The sequence below is a fragment of the Thermobia domestica genome, chromosome 11 (assembly GCF_964235325.1).
Source record: "Thermobia domestica chromosome 11, izTheDome1.hap1.1, whole genome shotgun sequence".
Taxonomy (NCBI): Eukaryota; Metazoa; Arthropoda; class Insecta; order Zygentoma; family Lepismatidae; genus Thermobia; species Thermobia domestica.
The window spans coordinates 193031620-193045028 of record NC_137464.1 but is presented as its reverse complement, the minus strand read 5'-3'; the positions used below and the strand labels follow the sequence as shown (position 1 = coordinate 193045028).

General features: G+C 31.3%; 1 protein-coding gene across 6 annotated transcripts in view; it reads left to right on the top strand.

Annotated features, from left to right (window-relative positions):
- LOC145664628 (uncharacterized) overlaps window positions 1-13046 on the top strand; it is a 435530-nt gene extending 422484 nt beyond the window's left edge. For all 6 annotated transcript variants that reach the window (XM_081731459.1, XM_081731455.1, XM_081731461.1 and 3 more), the window contains one exon: window positions 314-13046. In XM_081731459.1, the coding sequence (XP_081587585.1) occupies window positions 314-818 (505 nt within the window). In that variant the 3' untranslated portion in view covers window positions 819-13046. The remainder of the gene's footprint in view (window positions 1-313) is intronic.
- Window positions 13047-13409: the final 363 nt, after the last annotated feature.

Genomic DNA, 13409 nt, shown 5'->3' with positions numbered 1-13409 from the left:
AGATATTATCTCGGCACTGAATAATTCAGAGACAAATCTTTTGGTGCTTGAACTAATTTTTGTGGTTAAAATATGTTTTCAAATATTTCCAAATGTTGCTACTAGATGATTGTATCGTGCATTTAATCTAGCAAATAGATAGTGTCTAGACATCGGTTTTAGAACAGGGTTGTATGAACAAGTAGTAATAATGTTATCATTTAAAATAAAAACCGTAAGAATTGCTTATAATTTTACTATTCTATATGTTACAACCCTTTTATTCAATTTTCAGTTTTACAAAGCACTTCATATAAATGTGATATATTTTCAGGAGATCGTGGCATCCATGGAAGCGAAAAAGTTTGCCCTACAACGCAGAAAAGTTGTTAATTCCTTTGCCAGTTCCTCACCCAGCACACATAGCTGTTATAATCCATAACAGAGACAATGAGGACCCAATCCCATTAGACTCAGACTTGTGTCAGAACATTCTGAAAGCGATTGAGGATGCACACCATAACAATCCCAATTTCAGTGGTATGGTGGGTGTTGCCAGGTATCGCGGTGGTGGTGGCGGAGATTGTAGTACAAGTGTGTTATCGCCTGAAGAATCTACAACGAGAAGTTTAGATTCCTTGTCACAGACTTCGGTGTCGAGTCGCGGTGATGTCCGCTCGGATGAGACTGGAGAACATTGGCATCGAGGCGAGTGGGGGGGAGTGTCACGTCGGAGGAACTCTGGCTCAGTTAGAGTAGATCTAGCGTCACCGGAGGACGTCACCTTGGACACTGATGCAACCAGAGTAATGTTCAGCTCATATGGTACCACTGTCTGATACCTAGTCACATTTATTTGTTAATTTTTTTTCTTTTTTAAAAAAATACCAGTCAGTGGTGTGAAGTAGTCGAGTTCAGCAACTACAAAAATCTCTTGCAGCGATGATGCATCCTGAAATAATCGGGTGGGCATATTTCGCTTCTTAACCTACCCTGTATAACATTTCTATTCAGTGTTTTGTGTCATCTGCGTTAACTCATATGATTAATATCAAAACTTCAACTGCGAATACTGTAGATGGTAACAGTATTAAGCTGTACGATGCAGGTGTCTTACATAAAAAAATAATAATAATAAATGCTAGAGATACTGACTCTTCGTAGCCTTGGTTGTATAGAACTTTAAAGAACAAAGAAAGGAAAAAAGAAGAAAAAAGAAAACAGAATCTCAGAAAGCGCATGAAGAAGAGTTTGTGATAATATATGTGTTGAAGTAAAATAACGGCAAACATTGTACAAACTTTTTTTTCTTTATCGAATGATTGACATTCTGTCAGTTCTATGTGCCAGTTGTATAATGTGTAGTAGAAACAAAACAAAACAAATTTAACCCTCCTCCTATCTCTTTAAGACCAATATGTGTTGTGATTTTCCCCCCTATTTCCATTTTTTTAAGGCCTTGTCACTGTGCATATCATAACGCCTGATGCAATGAATGATGTATATTTGTTTCACATTTTTTTGTCCTATTTATTGTATACAAAAAGAGACAGGTTTAAATAATTAAAACTAAAGAGAACTGGTTATATGTAGTAATGATACTCATGTAAATGATTGTAAGAACAAAGTATCTTTATTATGAATTTGAAGACAAAATACTAAGGTTTAGGTGATTTTTTTAAGTAATCACGAAACTGTTTTTAATTTTGTATATACGGTATTGGAAGATTCATTATTTGTGTATATATATTACATATACATTATAAAAGTGCGGTTTTGTTACAGATTTATACAGACAAGATTGGTGAAAGTTCAGTTTCATCAAAATAGAAAAGTTTTTAAATTTTATTCATACTTTGCTATTCTATATGATTACGGCCTTTTTTTAATCTGATTTGATTCGATGGCAATTGTATAAGGCAAAACACTAAATTTATTGGCCTGTAATCTGCACAATATGTTCATTAAAATGAAGTTACTTTGGATTTTGATTTTGTATCATATTGTATAATAGTTTGTCACAAAAAGTTTTATTTGGCATTATCAATACATATATATATATAATGTTAATTTGACAATTCTTAAACAAATAATTTGTAAGAAGTTCCAAAAAAAATCTCACAATATCAACATGAAAATATGTGCATTATTGACTCAAAAGATTTGTAATTAATATCTTCAAAATAAACAATAGTCCTATAACTAAATACTCGATTTTAGAAGCATAATAAAGACAAATATATATATAAGTATATATCTCGGTTAACTAAAATGTTGAAACTGTCATTTTTTTTTTTTTTTTTTTTCTTTTGAATCCATTACTTCGCAAAGAGGATAATTATTTTAATAATATTCATGATTTTCAATTTTAGAATGAGACAAGAAAATTAACTTTTAGGTGCTGAAAACATTTGTAAGTGAAAGAGCAGTTGTTTTGTTCCTATTAAACGTATATATGTATTTTTTTGTATATAAATAATATTTGTTCTCATGGAGCAATATAAGTGCAGTTTCTTATATATATATCTTTATAACAGGACCAAAATGTTGATGTAGGCATCTTCGATTATATAGAAGTAAGGTACTTTCAACAGCAGAAGTCTGTCTTTTAATAATACTTCTCGGAATGACACTATAAATATTTAATCAACTCTTTAATTCTTCTATGGATATACAGTCACGAACAGAAGTTTATAACAGCCAATACAATTTCTTTCTCAAAAAGTTTCTAGTAAGTTATATGATTTGAGTATAGCTTTGTGTAACTTAGATAAAACATGTTCTTTTTGTTTACAAAATATGTACTCAAATATTTGGTTTCGTTTAAAACTCGTGAACAGAAAAATTTAAACAGGTGGATATTGTAACGAAATGGCTTTTGCTGATGATTTCAGAATGTAATATTATCTTCAAATGACAACAAAGATTATTCAAATTGTCGCAGGCAGCAAAAATTCTGTTAAATCTGAATTTTATCGTACAATTGCTGGTTTTGTAGTTGATTTGAGAAGGAAAACCATGTAATATCATATTGAACATTACAATTTGAGTAAACGTATTATTCTCAATATCGTAATGAACAATGGTAATCAGATCATTTGACATACAATTTTGTGTATCCAGTTGTCTATTTCTACGTACATTATATGAGATAAATTCAATAGATTAATTTCAATTTTTGATTATTGTTATAGCACATTTACAGCTCAGTTCTGAAAATATATATTTAAAAAAAAAAAAAAAGCAAGTGTAATTTAACAATATGAATAAGAGAAGTACAATGTATGTTATGAACATGAAAAATAACTACTGATGGAAACTCCATGATTTCCTTTGTTGTGTTTCAGTGATTTTATAATCCAAATTTGGAATCAATTCCGAATAAGGTAATAACAAAGTAATTAATTTTGGGTTACCTTAATATATTTAGTATCCAAAGCAAAAGGAAAATTTAAAATATATATATATAACTATAAAATTTAAAGAATTCATTTGGTTTTAATGTTGATCCTAATATATTAGAATATCCTAATTCAAAAATATAATTGTTTTATGCACAAATTGCGAAAGAAATAGAGGCGGCTCGTGAGAGAAGTCACCCCGGCAAAATATATATTGCTTGAAACCAAAAGAAGGAAACTTCCTTAATGAACTAATTAATGTATACATTAGGTAACCTTAATTCCTTAGTTTCAAGCGAAGAGACTTTTAATTTTTGCTGGTGTGATTTCCCTCATGAGGCTCCTCTGGTAAGGAGAAATGCAATTCCAAACCGCCGGAAATCGTGGTATTAGGAATTGAAGTTATTCTGTAGAACTGGATATGACATCTTTATAATATTATGCTTATTTTCAGGAAGTATTACCCAAAAGAGTATGAGAGGTCAACTTAAACAATCTTAGATGAGATAGTACGTAGAAATTGAAGGGAATAATTGAGGAACATTTATTTAACTAATCAAAACATTTTATAGTGTAAAGGAAATTTTGACATATTGCTCCGTAATTAAGAGTGCACAATGATACAAGTTTTCTGCCCTAGAATAAACATTAAATACTTCAGTAATAAGGCACAGTGCAATAAAGAGAAAAGTGAACTGTTGTAGAAGGATTAGATAAACACGAAGAGAGGCATCCAAACCAACTTGCGTAGTAAGACATTACAGTGTATGCCTAGCAAGTTAACTGTTAACAACTTTCACCATCAAGGTGAAGTGAGTGTAAACCTAAAGCAGAAGATGTGATTTGAGATATGTAGTCCATATGGACATCGGGTTTCCAGCTGCTGTCAAAGAAGCTCAATACAAAGCTGTAAATATCCTTTATAAACTATCACGTCTCACTTATAACTGCATCTCAAATAAATCTTCCAGTGATTCATGCAAACTCTTGTCAGCCCCACATAGACGGTACAAGCATTTTAATTACAATTCATTCATCTCTGTTTGCAAATTTGCAACTAAGGTTGTACTTTTGTTTATACTGTGAATTTACTGTAACATGAATGCGTGTATAGCTTCTTTCTGTTGGTGCAAACATTCGGGTCGCCCTCACCAAACCAAGAACCAAGGATACTAGGATCCCCTAGGCTACGGAACTGTTGTGTAAATTGAATGGTCTTTTATCTTGAATTAGCATATCATTCTGAAGAATTTTTCCAAAGTTCATTGTAACTGTGTGTAACATTGGCTTATGATATCATTCCGTGAATTGGATCTAAGAATTTCGAGCCATTAATGTTTAGAGATGAAAATTAAATTACAAACTCATGTACAGAACTAATACTAATTGGACAGTAAATTGGATACTAATATAATAGTCTTTACGGTTTTCTAGTTTTTGAAAGCTAAGAGGAATAGATTTTTGTACATACATACACAAACATTTTATTAGGACAGCTGATATTAAAAAGGATTTATTTATTTATTTTTAAATATCTAGGCTTGTAAGCTTACTACATTGTAGTCCACCGCCTTAAGAATTGTATTTTTTAATAATTATAAATTATAGAACAACGATAGTAATTGTAGACTGTACAAGCACTGTAACCTAACATGGATTCTATAGTAAAGAAAATTTTGTTTCATCAGAAATAATTTAAAAATGAAAATCGAAAAGGAGCAATAACGTGAAAAAAAAAAGCCCAGACAAATAAAGAAAAAAATAACTTTCATGGACATTCTAAACAAATAACTCCTTACAAAAATAAGAATATACTATATAAAATGGTATTTGTTTCCATGGTATGATTTTTTTTTCAAATAAACAAATAAATTGAAATAACTTCTGTAAAGGGATACCGTACAAGAATAAAAGTAATAGCTTGGTAAATTTTCAAAAGCTAAAATTTGAGCGAGTCAGCTGAACTATCTTGAAAGAGTTTCCTTTTCTTTGCTATGAAAAGAGACCATATAATATTCGATTCAAATCAGTCTAACCGTTTAAATGAGAAATGCACTTTTCGGGGAAGAATGATGATGCACTGTAATAAAAGGAGCAGTGTATACACATTCCATCATCTTATATGTATTTCCCCAACATATTTAAGGTAACAATGACTGCAGATAGTTCCCACACCTGTGCCTTCAGTTTCCTTATCCTTTATGATATTCGCCTGCCTTTGCTCGCTGTAGCTTTTTCGAGTTTTTTAGACTCTCCCGGTGGATCACGAAGGAACTCGTCTTATTAAAGATCTTACTTATAGAAGTTAATCAACACTGACAAACGTACATACATAAATGGTTGCTTATGTTTACGCGTTATGTTGGTTATGTTTACATAGTTATTTCTCTGTGGTGAACTGATTTCAGTTTTGTAAACCGTGACATTAATGCTCTTTACTATCGTACAAAATTTGATCTAGATTCATCAAGCGGTTCAAAAGAAGAAACATCAAGAATACTCTATTTCTCGGGAATACTGGAGGTTCGCTCAATGAATTGTGACAGTTTTTGTATAAATTAAATTTATTTGTATTAAAAAGTCAACATACTACCTATTGATCAGTGTAGTTCTGTAGTATAAGTGTCGCCATTCTCTGTGTTAAATTGTTTAAAATGATCGCTAATGATTTGCATGAGTGATATTGTGTAAGGCAGTATACTTCCTTACTAAAATGTGCTCAGAAGTTAACGTCATAAGTCTTTTGCAAAAGAGATGATAACATGTTGTTATAATTGCAAGCGTGATAACGTTGCTCAGAAATAAATTGAAGTAAGAGTTACGTAGTGCATTACTTGAGATTTTATTGTAGATGTAAAATGTAAACTAATGTTTGTGATACTATCGTTGTTATGATGCTAAGATACTTAGGCACAAGAGTTCTTTCCACTCATCCTATCGAAAGAGGAAAACATTGGATTCCTTTTATTTTAATATGTGAAACTTTCTAAACATATTGAGAAAAAAAAAAAAAAAATTCAGATGGAGAATTCGGTGCCTCTAGTGCTGTACATTCAGAACTAAGAATAATGCAATACTTTTCTATCGTTGAACGACCTTGTATCCTGTCGTATAGGGAAGTAACAGAAGAGTATAATAAAATTTCGAAGGCGAAAAGAAGCGCAATATAATCTTCTGTGTAAGGCTATAAATCTACCAAGGTTAGACAAAAGATTACTATTGTATGGAAGTTATGGTACAATTCTCTGCGGATAGGACTGAGTACAAGCCTTTCAGAAAGCCTTTAGGGTGTATCTCTTAAAACTATAAATTTAAATGCTTAGGAAAGAGGTGATTTGATTGTACAATCGCTAGAAAAGTGATAAACACTTACACAATTTCGTTCCTCAATAAATTTGAAGTGAATGGTTGATTTCGCTATATCTTAAAAAAACATGTCCTCTTTAAATAACAGAGATATATATTTCAAATATTTCATTGAGAACCAACTTCAAGAGCGATACTATGTGTGGCTATTCAGAGAGCAATTAGGTAGCATAGTGGTTAACTCATCGGCACAATAAGCCGTACACCTTGTTCGAATCTCGGTCCAGTCGTGTAGTTTTTTTTTTTTTTTTTTTTTTTGTATGTTATACACAAATAAATTTCTATTATGAAGCTGTTGACAAAGACACACTATAGCCTGCCAGCCAAAAATGCATACCAACTGCATATATGTTTTTTTTTTTTTGCCAATAGCAAGGGATGAACTAATCATAATTAGTTCGAGCAATTTTCAGATAACTATATTCATTTGTGCTTTTATACTAGTGTTATTGACAAAATAACTTCTATGGTGTGGATGTGAATTTTTGGTAATGATTGTACCAGTGAAATTCACAATTTTATATGGTAATGAAGCTCATCTTTACGACTACTAAGTACTCACTGTAAGTAAATGTGTTGTCAGCTGTATATCCACTCATGAAAGATATTTTTAACGTATTTTTCCTTACTTGTTCGGTTGGAGACAACTTTGTTATCAGAACTCCAGTTTTGTAAAACACAAATTTACTTCCATTTTAATGCCTATTAAGAATATTGAAAAAATCATAGGGGATTGTGAAATTTATAATAAAAACCCTTAAAGTCAAGGAAGAAGTATATTTAATTTGAAGTATCAAGGAAAAGAGTGTATAAAGTTATGTATTAGAGCAAATAAAATACATTTGTTTGTGGTAAAGTGTATATGAATATATGTACGATAAACTCCACTGGAAACTTGTTATGGAACTTTCTACGCCAAAAACAAGCGCCACGTAGTACGTGTCAGTGTTCAGCTTTTAAATTTTAGAAAGAAAGAATCTTGAACACTTATTACACTGGAACTTTTGATATTGATTACAGACTAGGACATTTAAATAAATATAACATCATGTAATTGGTAATTTTACTTAAAACTATAGAAAACTCATAATACGGATTTCTGTAATGAGGTAAAGCTTTGAAATTTCAAACGATAACGTAACTTATCACACTCAAAGAAATATTGACATACATACATTTAAAGAAAAAATATTGTTAACTTTTTAACAAATTTGTACCTAAAACTGTACTTCACTTCTGGAGATGATAATTCCGAAAGAGAGTTGCTTCTCTTTCTTTTCTTCCAAAGTTCAGTTTGGAAATCAATGTTATCTCTTTAATAACAGTTGATCCCATGTATATCCATGTTATTAACAAGCTCACTTTTGATACGCGCGGTGCTGTTTTCTTTCTGGTGAGGGCCCAATTCTCATGACAGAACGAAATATATATGGGATTTAGTGTGAGATTTAGCAACTTGGCCTTGTAGTATGCAAATATGTGTGCACTAAAGCGAAATTAAGTTCATGTAAACAATGAACATAAGTAAGTTAAAATATCCAATTCCTTCCTAGAATGGTCGAGAATTATGTGCAATGATAAAAGAGTATAGGTAATTCTAACAAATATTGAAATCAAGTTCTAAATTCTTATTGAATAGTGTTTTTTTTAAAGTTCTAACTATGTAGAACAAAGATGTGATACTCGCACCTTACATTCTGTTTACTAAAAAAAATACCTGGAGGGGTATTCAACATTGTTGTAACGTATCGTATTTCTTGGTTACGTGTAAATCAGTTACTGATTTTCTGCGTGAAAGTGATCTATTCTGATCGACAAACAGTCTTGAGTGAAAACTGTCGGCAAATAAACATGTATTTAGAATATTAAATTGTTCGGAATGAAAATTGGATTCTTACTGGGAAATGAAACCGAGATCACCTGTATTATCAAAGGTGAACATGTGCTAAGAAATCAAGAGCCCTCTAAATCAGCTAGAACTCAAATAATACTTTATAATAAAGAAGTGAAACACGTAAATAAAAACGTACTTGACGCGGGAAGAATCTCGTATTTTCTGTAATAGCAATACTAATTTGGGTAGCTCAAGCGAACAAAACGGTAAGCGCCACTTCCGGTGAAGTTGAGTTCTTAGGTGAAATGGGTTGGGATTGAACCGTAGAACAATAGGTAGATAGTTTAATTTCGCAGATATACCTACAGATGGCGGGGGAACCATATTTGGTATGTATCATTTCATTGCATTGCGTGGGAATTGTCTACGTACTTTCCCAGTTTACTCGAAAGTTAGAAAATGTGACATACCATTATCTTTCTCCGAGCAGCTCATTTATTAAGACTTCAAAGAAGATATTACTAATAACCAAAGACATAAATATATTTGAAAGGATATTTTTTTAAAAATATTTTCACATAGTTTGAATTTAGTCTCGTATTATAAGTAAAACATAATACAGTATATTAAAATTTCTGATGAAGTTTCTGTCTTTGTTTAAATATTGCACTCTATGTAAATCTAGAAACGAGTTTGAAACAATAGATCACAAGAGAAATGATAAATTCTGCAAAAATAGAGATAACCTGGGAATTTGGTGGCAAGTTTGTGCATACTATTGATTACTTTTCGAAGAAGAAAAATAAAACCACTGAAATGAAGTAAACAAATGCAATTTTTGGGAGTCACGGTAGTTTTGCTACTGAGCGCTCACCTCTGGTGCGATGGGTCCCTGGTTCGATCCCCGACCATTCAAGCTTGTGCTGAACAACATTATGCCCATGTGTTTTCTAAGGATTCTCCCTTTTCTCCCACATTCTCATTCTACCAATTGTTTCAAAATCATTCACTTTCATTAATCGTCCGTTCTTTTAGACTAAAGAGCATAATCATGGATCATATAACCAGAAATTTTATTTCATTCAGTCAGGTGATTTTGGAATATAGGAAAGAGGCAGTCTTCAAACCTTTTCTTTTCCCTCAAAATTAGTTTCTTGTGATAACTCAGTTTTCCTCTGAGATGTTCATTTCTCTCTATGCTAGAAACAAAAGTATTTATTGATATATTTATTTATGCGGAAAAATATGATAACTGTACAAACTGTTTTTGTACTGCGTATAATTTCATTTTGTTAGTAAGTTATATATCAGCAATATCCTATTATTATCTTGGTAATGAAATATAATGTATTGCATATACATAAACTCTTCATGTGCATTTGTTGCAAAAGTGTATACCTCTTTCACACATGTTCTGTCAATGGTTTCAAAACGAATACATCTGAAAATAGTCTTACCTATGTACTCTGTAGAAATTATTTACTCAAAGGATTTAGATAAAATTTTGCACACTGAAAATCGAAATGTAATACGTCAATTACATAGAAAGTTTCAAAATGTTTTCAGATTGTAAAAAGAAAAGGATAAACCAAAAAAGAAGCAACTTCTCTTAAATATCATTGATACGTAGAACATAGTGTTTTATTTTTCTTTTGAACGCAACGAAATCTTTACGTGATGACACCGTTCAGGTAGATTGTGCAATTACAAGAAATGATATAGAAATGATTGTTACTTGCTCACATTTAAGGAAAAAATCATATTAGTTGATCTGTTAAGCTTTTTTGTTATTTTGTAAACAAGAAAATGTTGAATTGTTATATATCCCAGTGGGAACCAAACACTTTCGACCAATTTCCGTAAGATAGTTAAGTTATATTGTCTATTAGGAAAATTCTAATGTGCGTAAATATAAAGTAACGTAAAAAGTAGATTTTAAAAAGTTGGGTCACTAAGAATTTGTCTCTGGGCTATTCTTGCTGTATTTACAAGTTGTAAAAGTGTGTGGTCCATCTCGTGTAAGGCTAGGTGAAGTTACGGAGGAGTAGCAAAGTACAGCCCCCCTTTAAATTGGCACTATTTTTGTATGATCCATCATTTGTATGGCGTAGGGACAGTCATCTGATTTATGTGGATACAACCAAGATGTTTTGTTGGTGCTGTTATGCTTTGTTTTCATCCTCCAGTATGGTTCAACTAAGCCTGCCTATAGCGTTACACAATATTTGGAGAGCAATTACTGATTGTGAACATTATCAAGTATTTACAGTATGATTATGCACGCCTCGAAGTAAACAATTTTTTATCAGCGTATCTTTCGCAACGAAACTACAAGAGGCAGACTTCAATTGGCCCATCTTTTTCTCAATTTGTCCTAGCAGAGGCAGAATTTTTTAGTTTAGAATTTTAAAAGCAAGTAGATTATTATAGAAGACAGATCTTTATTTTATGGATAAAACAACGTAAATTAAAATCAGGGTATAATGTTCTTGTTAAAAAAAAAAAAAAAAACGATCATAAGATCGGTTTATTTTTCTCATTCGCGTAGGCTAATAGTTCGTTATCAAAGTTAAAACGAGCAATTATTAGTGCATCTTGATCCAATTGTAATAATACTCATACATTATTTATTCACAAATTGCCTGACCGTAATAAAAAGTAGGGGCACGAAGCGTAGATAAGCAATCGAATTTATATATTATTAGTAGTCAAATTTGTATAAAACATACCTTTATATCGGCTAAAATTTCTCCTGGAATGCTAGAATTATTAATTTTAAATAAGAGCGATAGTATTTCGTGTATATTTTAATTCTGTAGCATGTGATTGTGAATGTAATAGGAGTTCGACCAATTGGTTTATTAGTAACTCGAAAAGAAATATTAGTGGTACAAATTATTGCATTAGTTAGTTTAATAGTGCCTTTACTGCATATATCTAATTTGTCTTCCTTTGCACATATTTAATTATCTAAAGTAATGTTGATTGCAGTTTATTATTGTACAATGACAGCCATCCCCGTACATATTTTTTCTTATTCTTATGTCTAAAACAAAATCATAAGTTTAGTTGATGACCAATGACAACGCACGTTTTGTCTTCAGATACAATTTTATAGATACCAGTATAATAGTTTAATTATTTTTATCGATTATAGTTAATAAATGGTCTAGTGATACAGTCTAGGATAGAGAGTGTATGTTAAATGCCTAATGTCATCTATTAAAAAAAATGTCTACACTGATAGATAATTTTGGTTACAAAACTCTTTCCAATGCAAGGTGAGTTATTGACTTAAGTAATATAAAGTGTAATATTCAAGAATATGAAGTGAGTGAAGGATGACAGTAAAATTTAAAATTATGGTACTTGCCATCTATAGACACTACTTTCAACGTGCGTTACAATATGGAAGATCTTTTGATAATTTCAAGTGAGTAGTCACAATGGTTAGCAAAAGAGCTCGTCACTATAATTGTATGCTGCTGTTAAAGATGTTCAGGAATGTTAAGTAAAATTAAGAGCATAGATAAAATTATTCATGTAATACTTCAGACACTAATAAGCTGCGTCATTATTTTTGCACGAAAGCAGTCAGAAAGATGCCCGTTCCAATAATAAAAGTAACATTGGGCATTTTAACTTCTCTCTATCCTAGCGAAATTTTTCCCTACTCTTACTTTCAGTGAAATATAAATATAACCAAATTAGTTTGATTTGAACGTAAACAAGAGCATCAACAGCAATCTTAGAATTTGCAAAGGAATTTTATACTTTCCTGTAAAACTAATAATAATTTAGCCAAATAGCTTTTATTAAGAAAGAATTGAGGGAACATATTTCCATTTACCAATGATCTCTTATAAGACTCGCCCAAACTATGTACATCTTATATTTCCTATATACTCAATCAAAAAAAAAAAAAAAAAAAAAAAAAAAAAAAAAGCCTTTGAACGAAGGTGCCGTTATCACATTTCTTGGCAATTCTAACAACATCATTAATACTGAATAACCTATATTCAGAGAAACTTACTGCATTACTGCAAATGTAAAAGTCAGATTTACTGTTTTTTTAAAGGTGGTGTGACCTACGTATTCTGTGACAAAACCATTAAGAACCAAGAAAAAATGGAAAACGTAAAATGTCTTGTATTTTTTTTTAAGTTATGATAGTAAATACTGCTTTTTTTAAAAAAAAAAAAAAAATAGCGCCTTTGATGTATATTCTGATGTATTTATGTTTTGTATATTTTAGATATGTTTGTTTATTTGTACATTAAAGAAATTTTTTGTTGTAATTCAAACCATTTACGTGTTGGCATTATGTTGCAGGTATGAACAAGTGTGTAAAATATGCACATAGAATAATAATACTACATACTTATACACTATTGCCATCTTTTATTATTTTGTAAATTTTTATTCTGCATTTGGCTTTAACTGAAATAAATCAAGACTGAAATATATATATATTTTTTTTAAATTTTATTACACTCCGAAACTTCGAGGTTCTATGTTGGTCTCCTTGGTCTCAGTAATAAGATACGTAAATCTGGTAATATCTATGATCCACTATTTACTATATTCAGCTTCACAGCAGGATGAAACTACGAGGGTGGGTTGATAAGTTCTCAGCCTCACCAAGAAAACAAATAGATAGGAAGCGAAACTTGGTGTTTTTATTCAACATATTCCCCTTGTAGTGCAATGCACTTTTCACATCGCTGCTGCAGTGCTTGCAGGCCAGACAAATAGAAATCGGATGAATGCTCTGCAAACCAGGCCTCTGCTTGAGAAATAACGTCATCAGCGCCATTGAAATGCCGTCC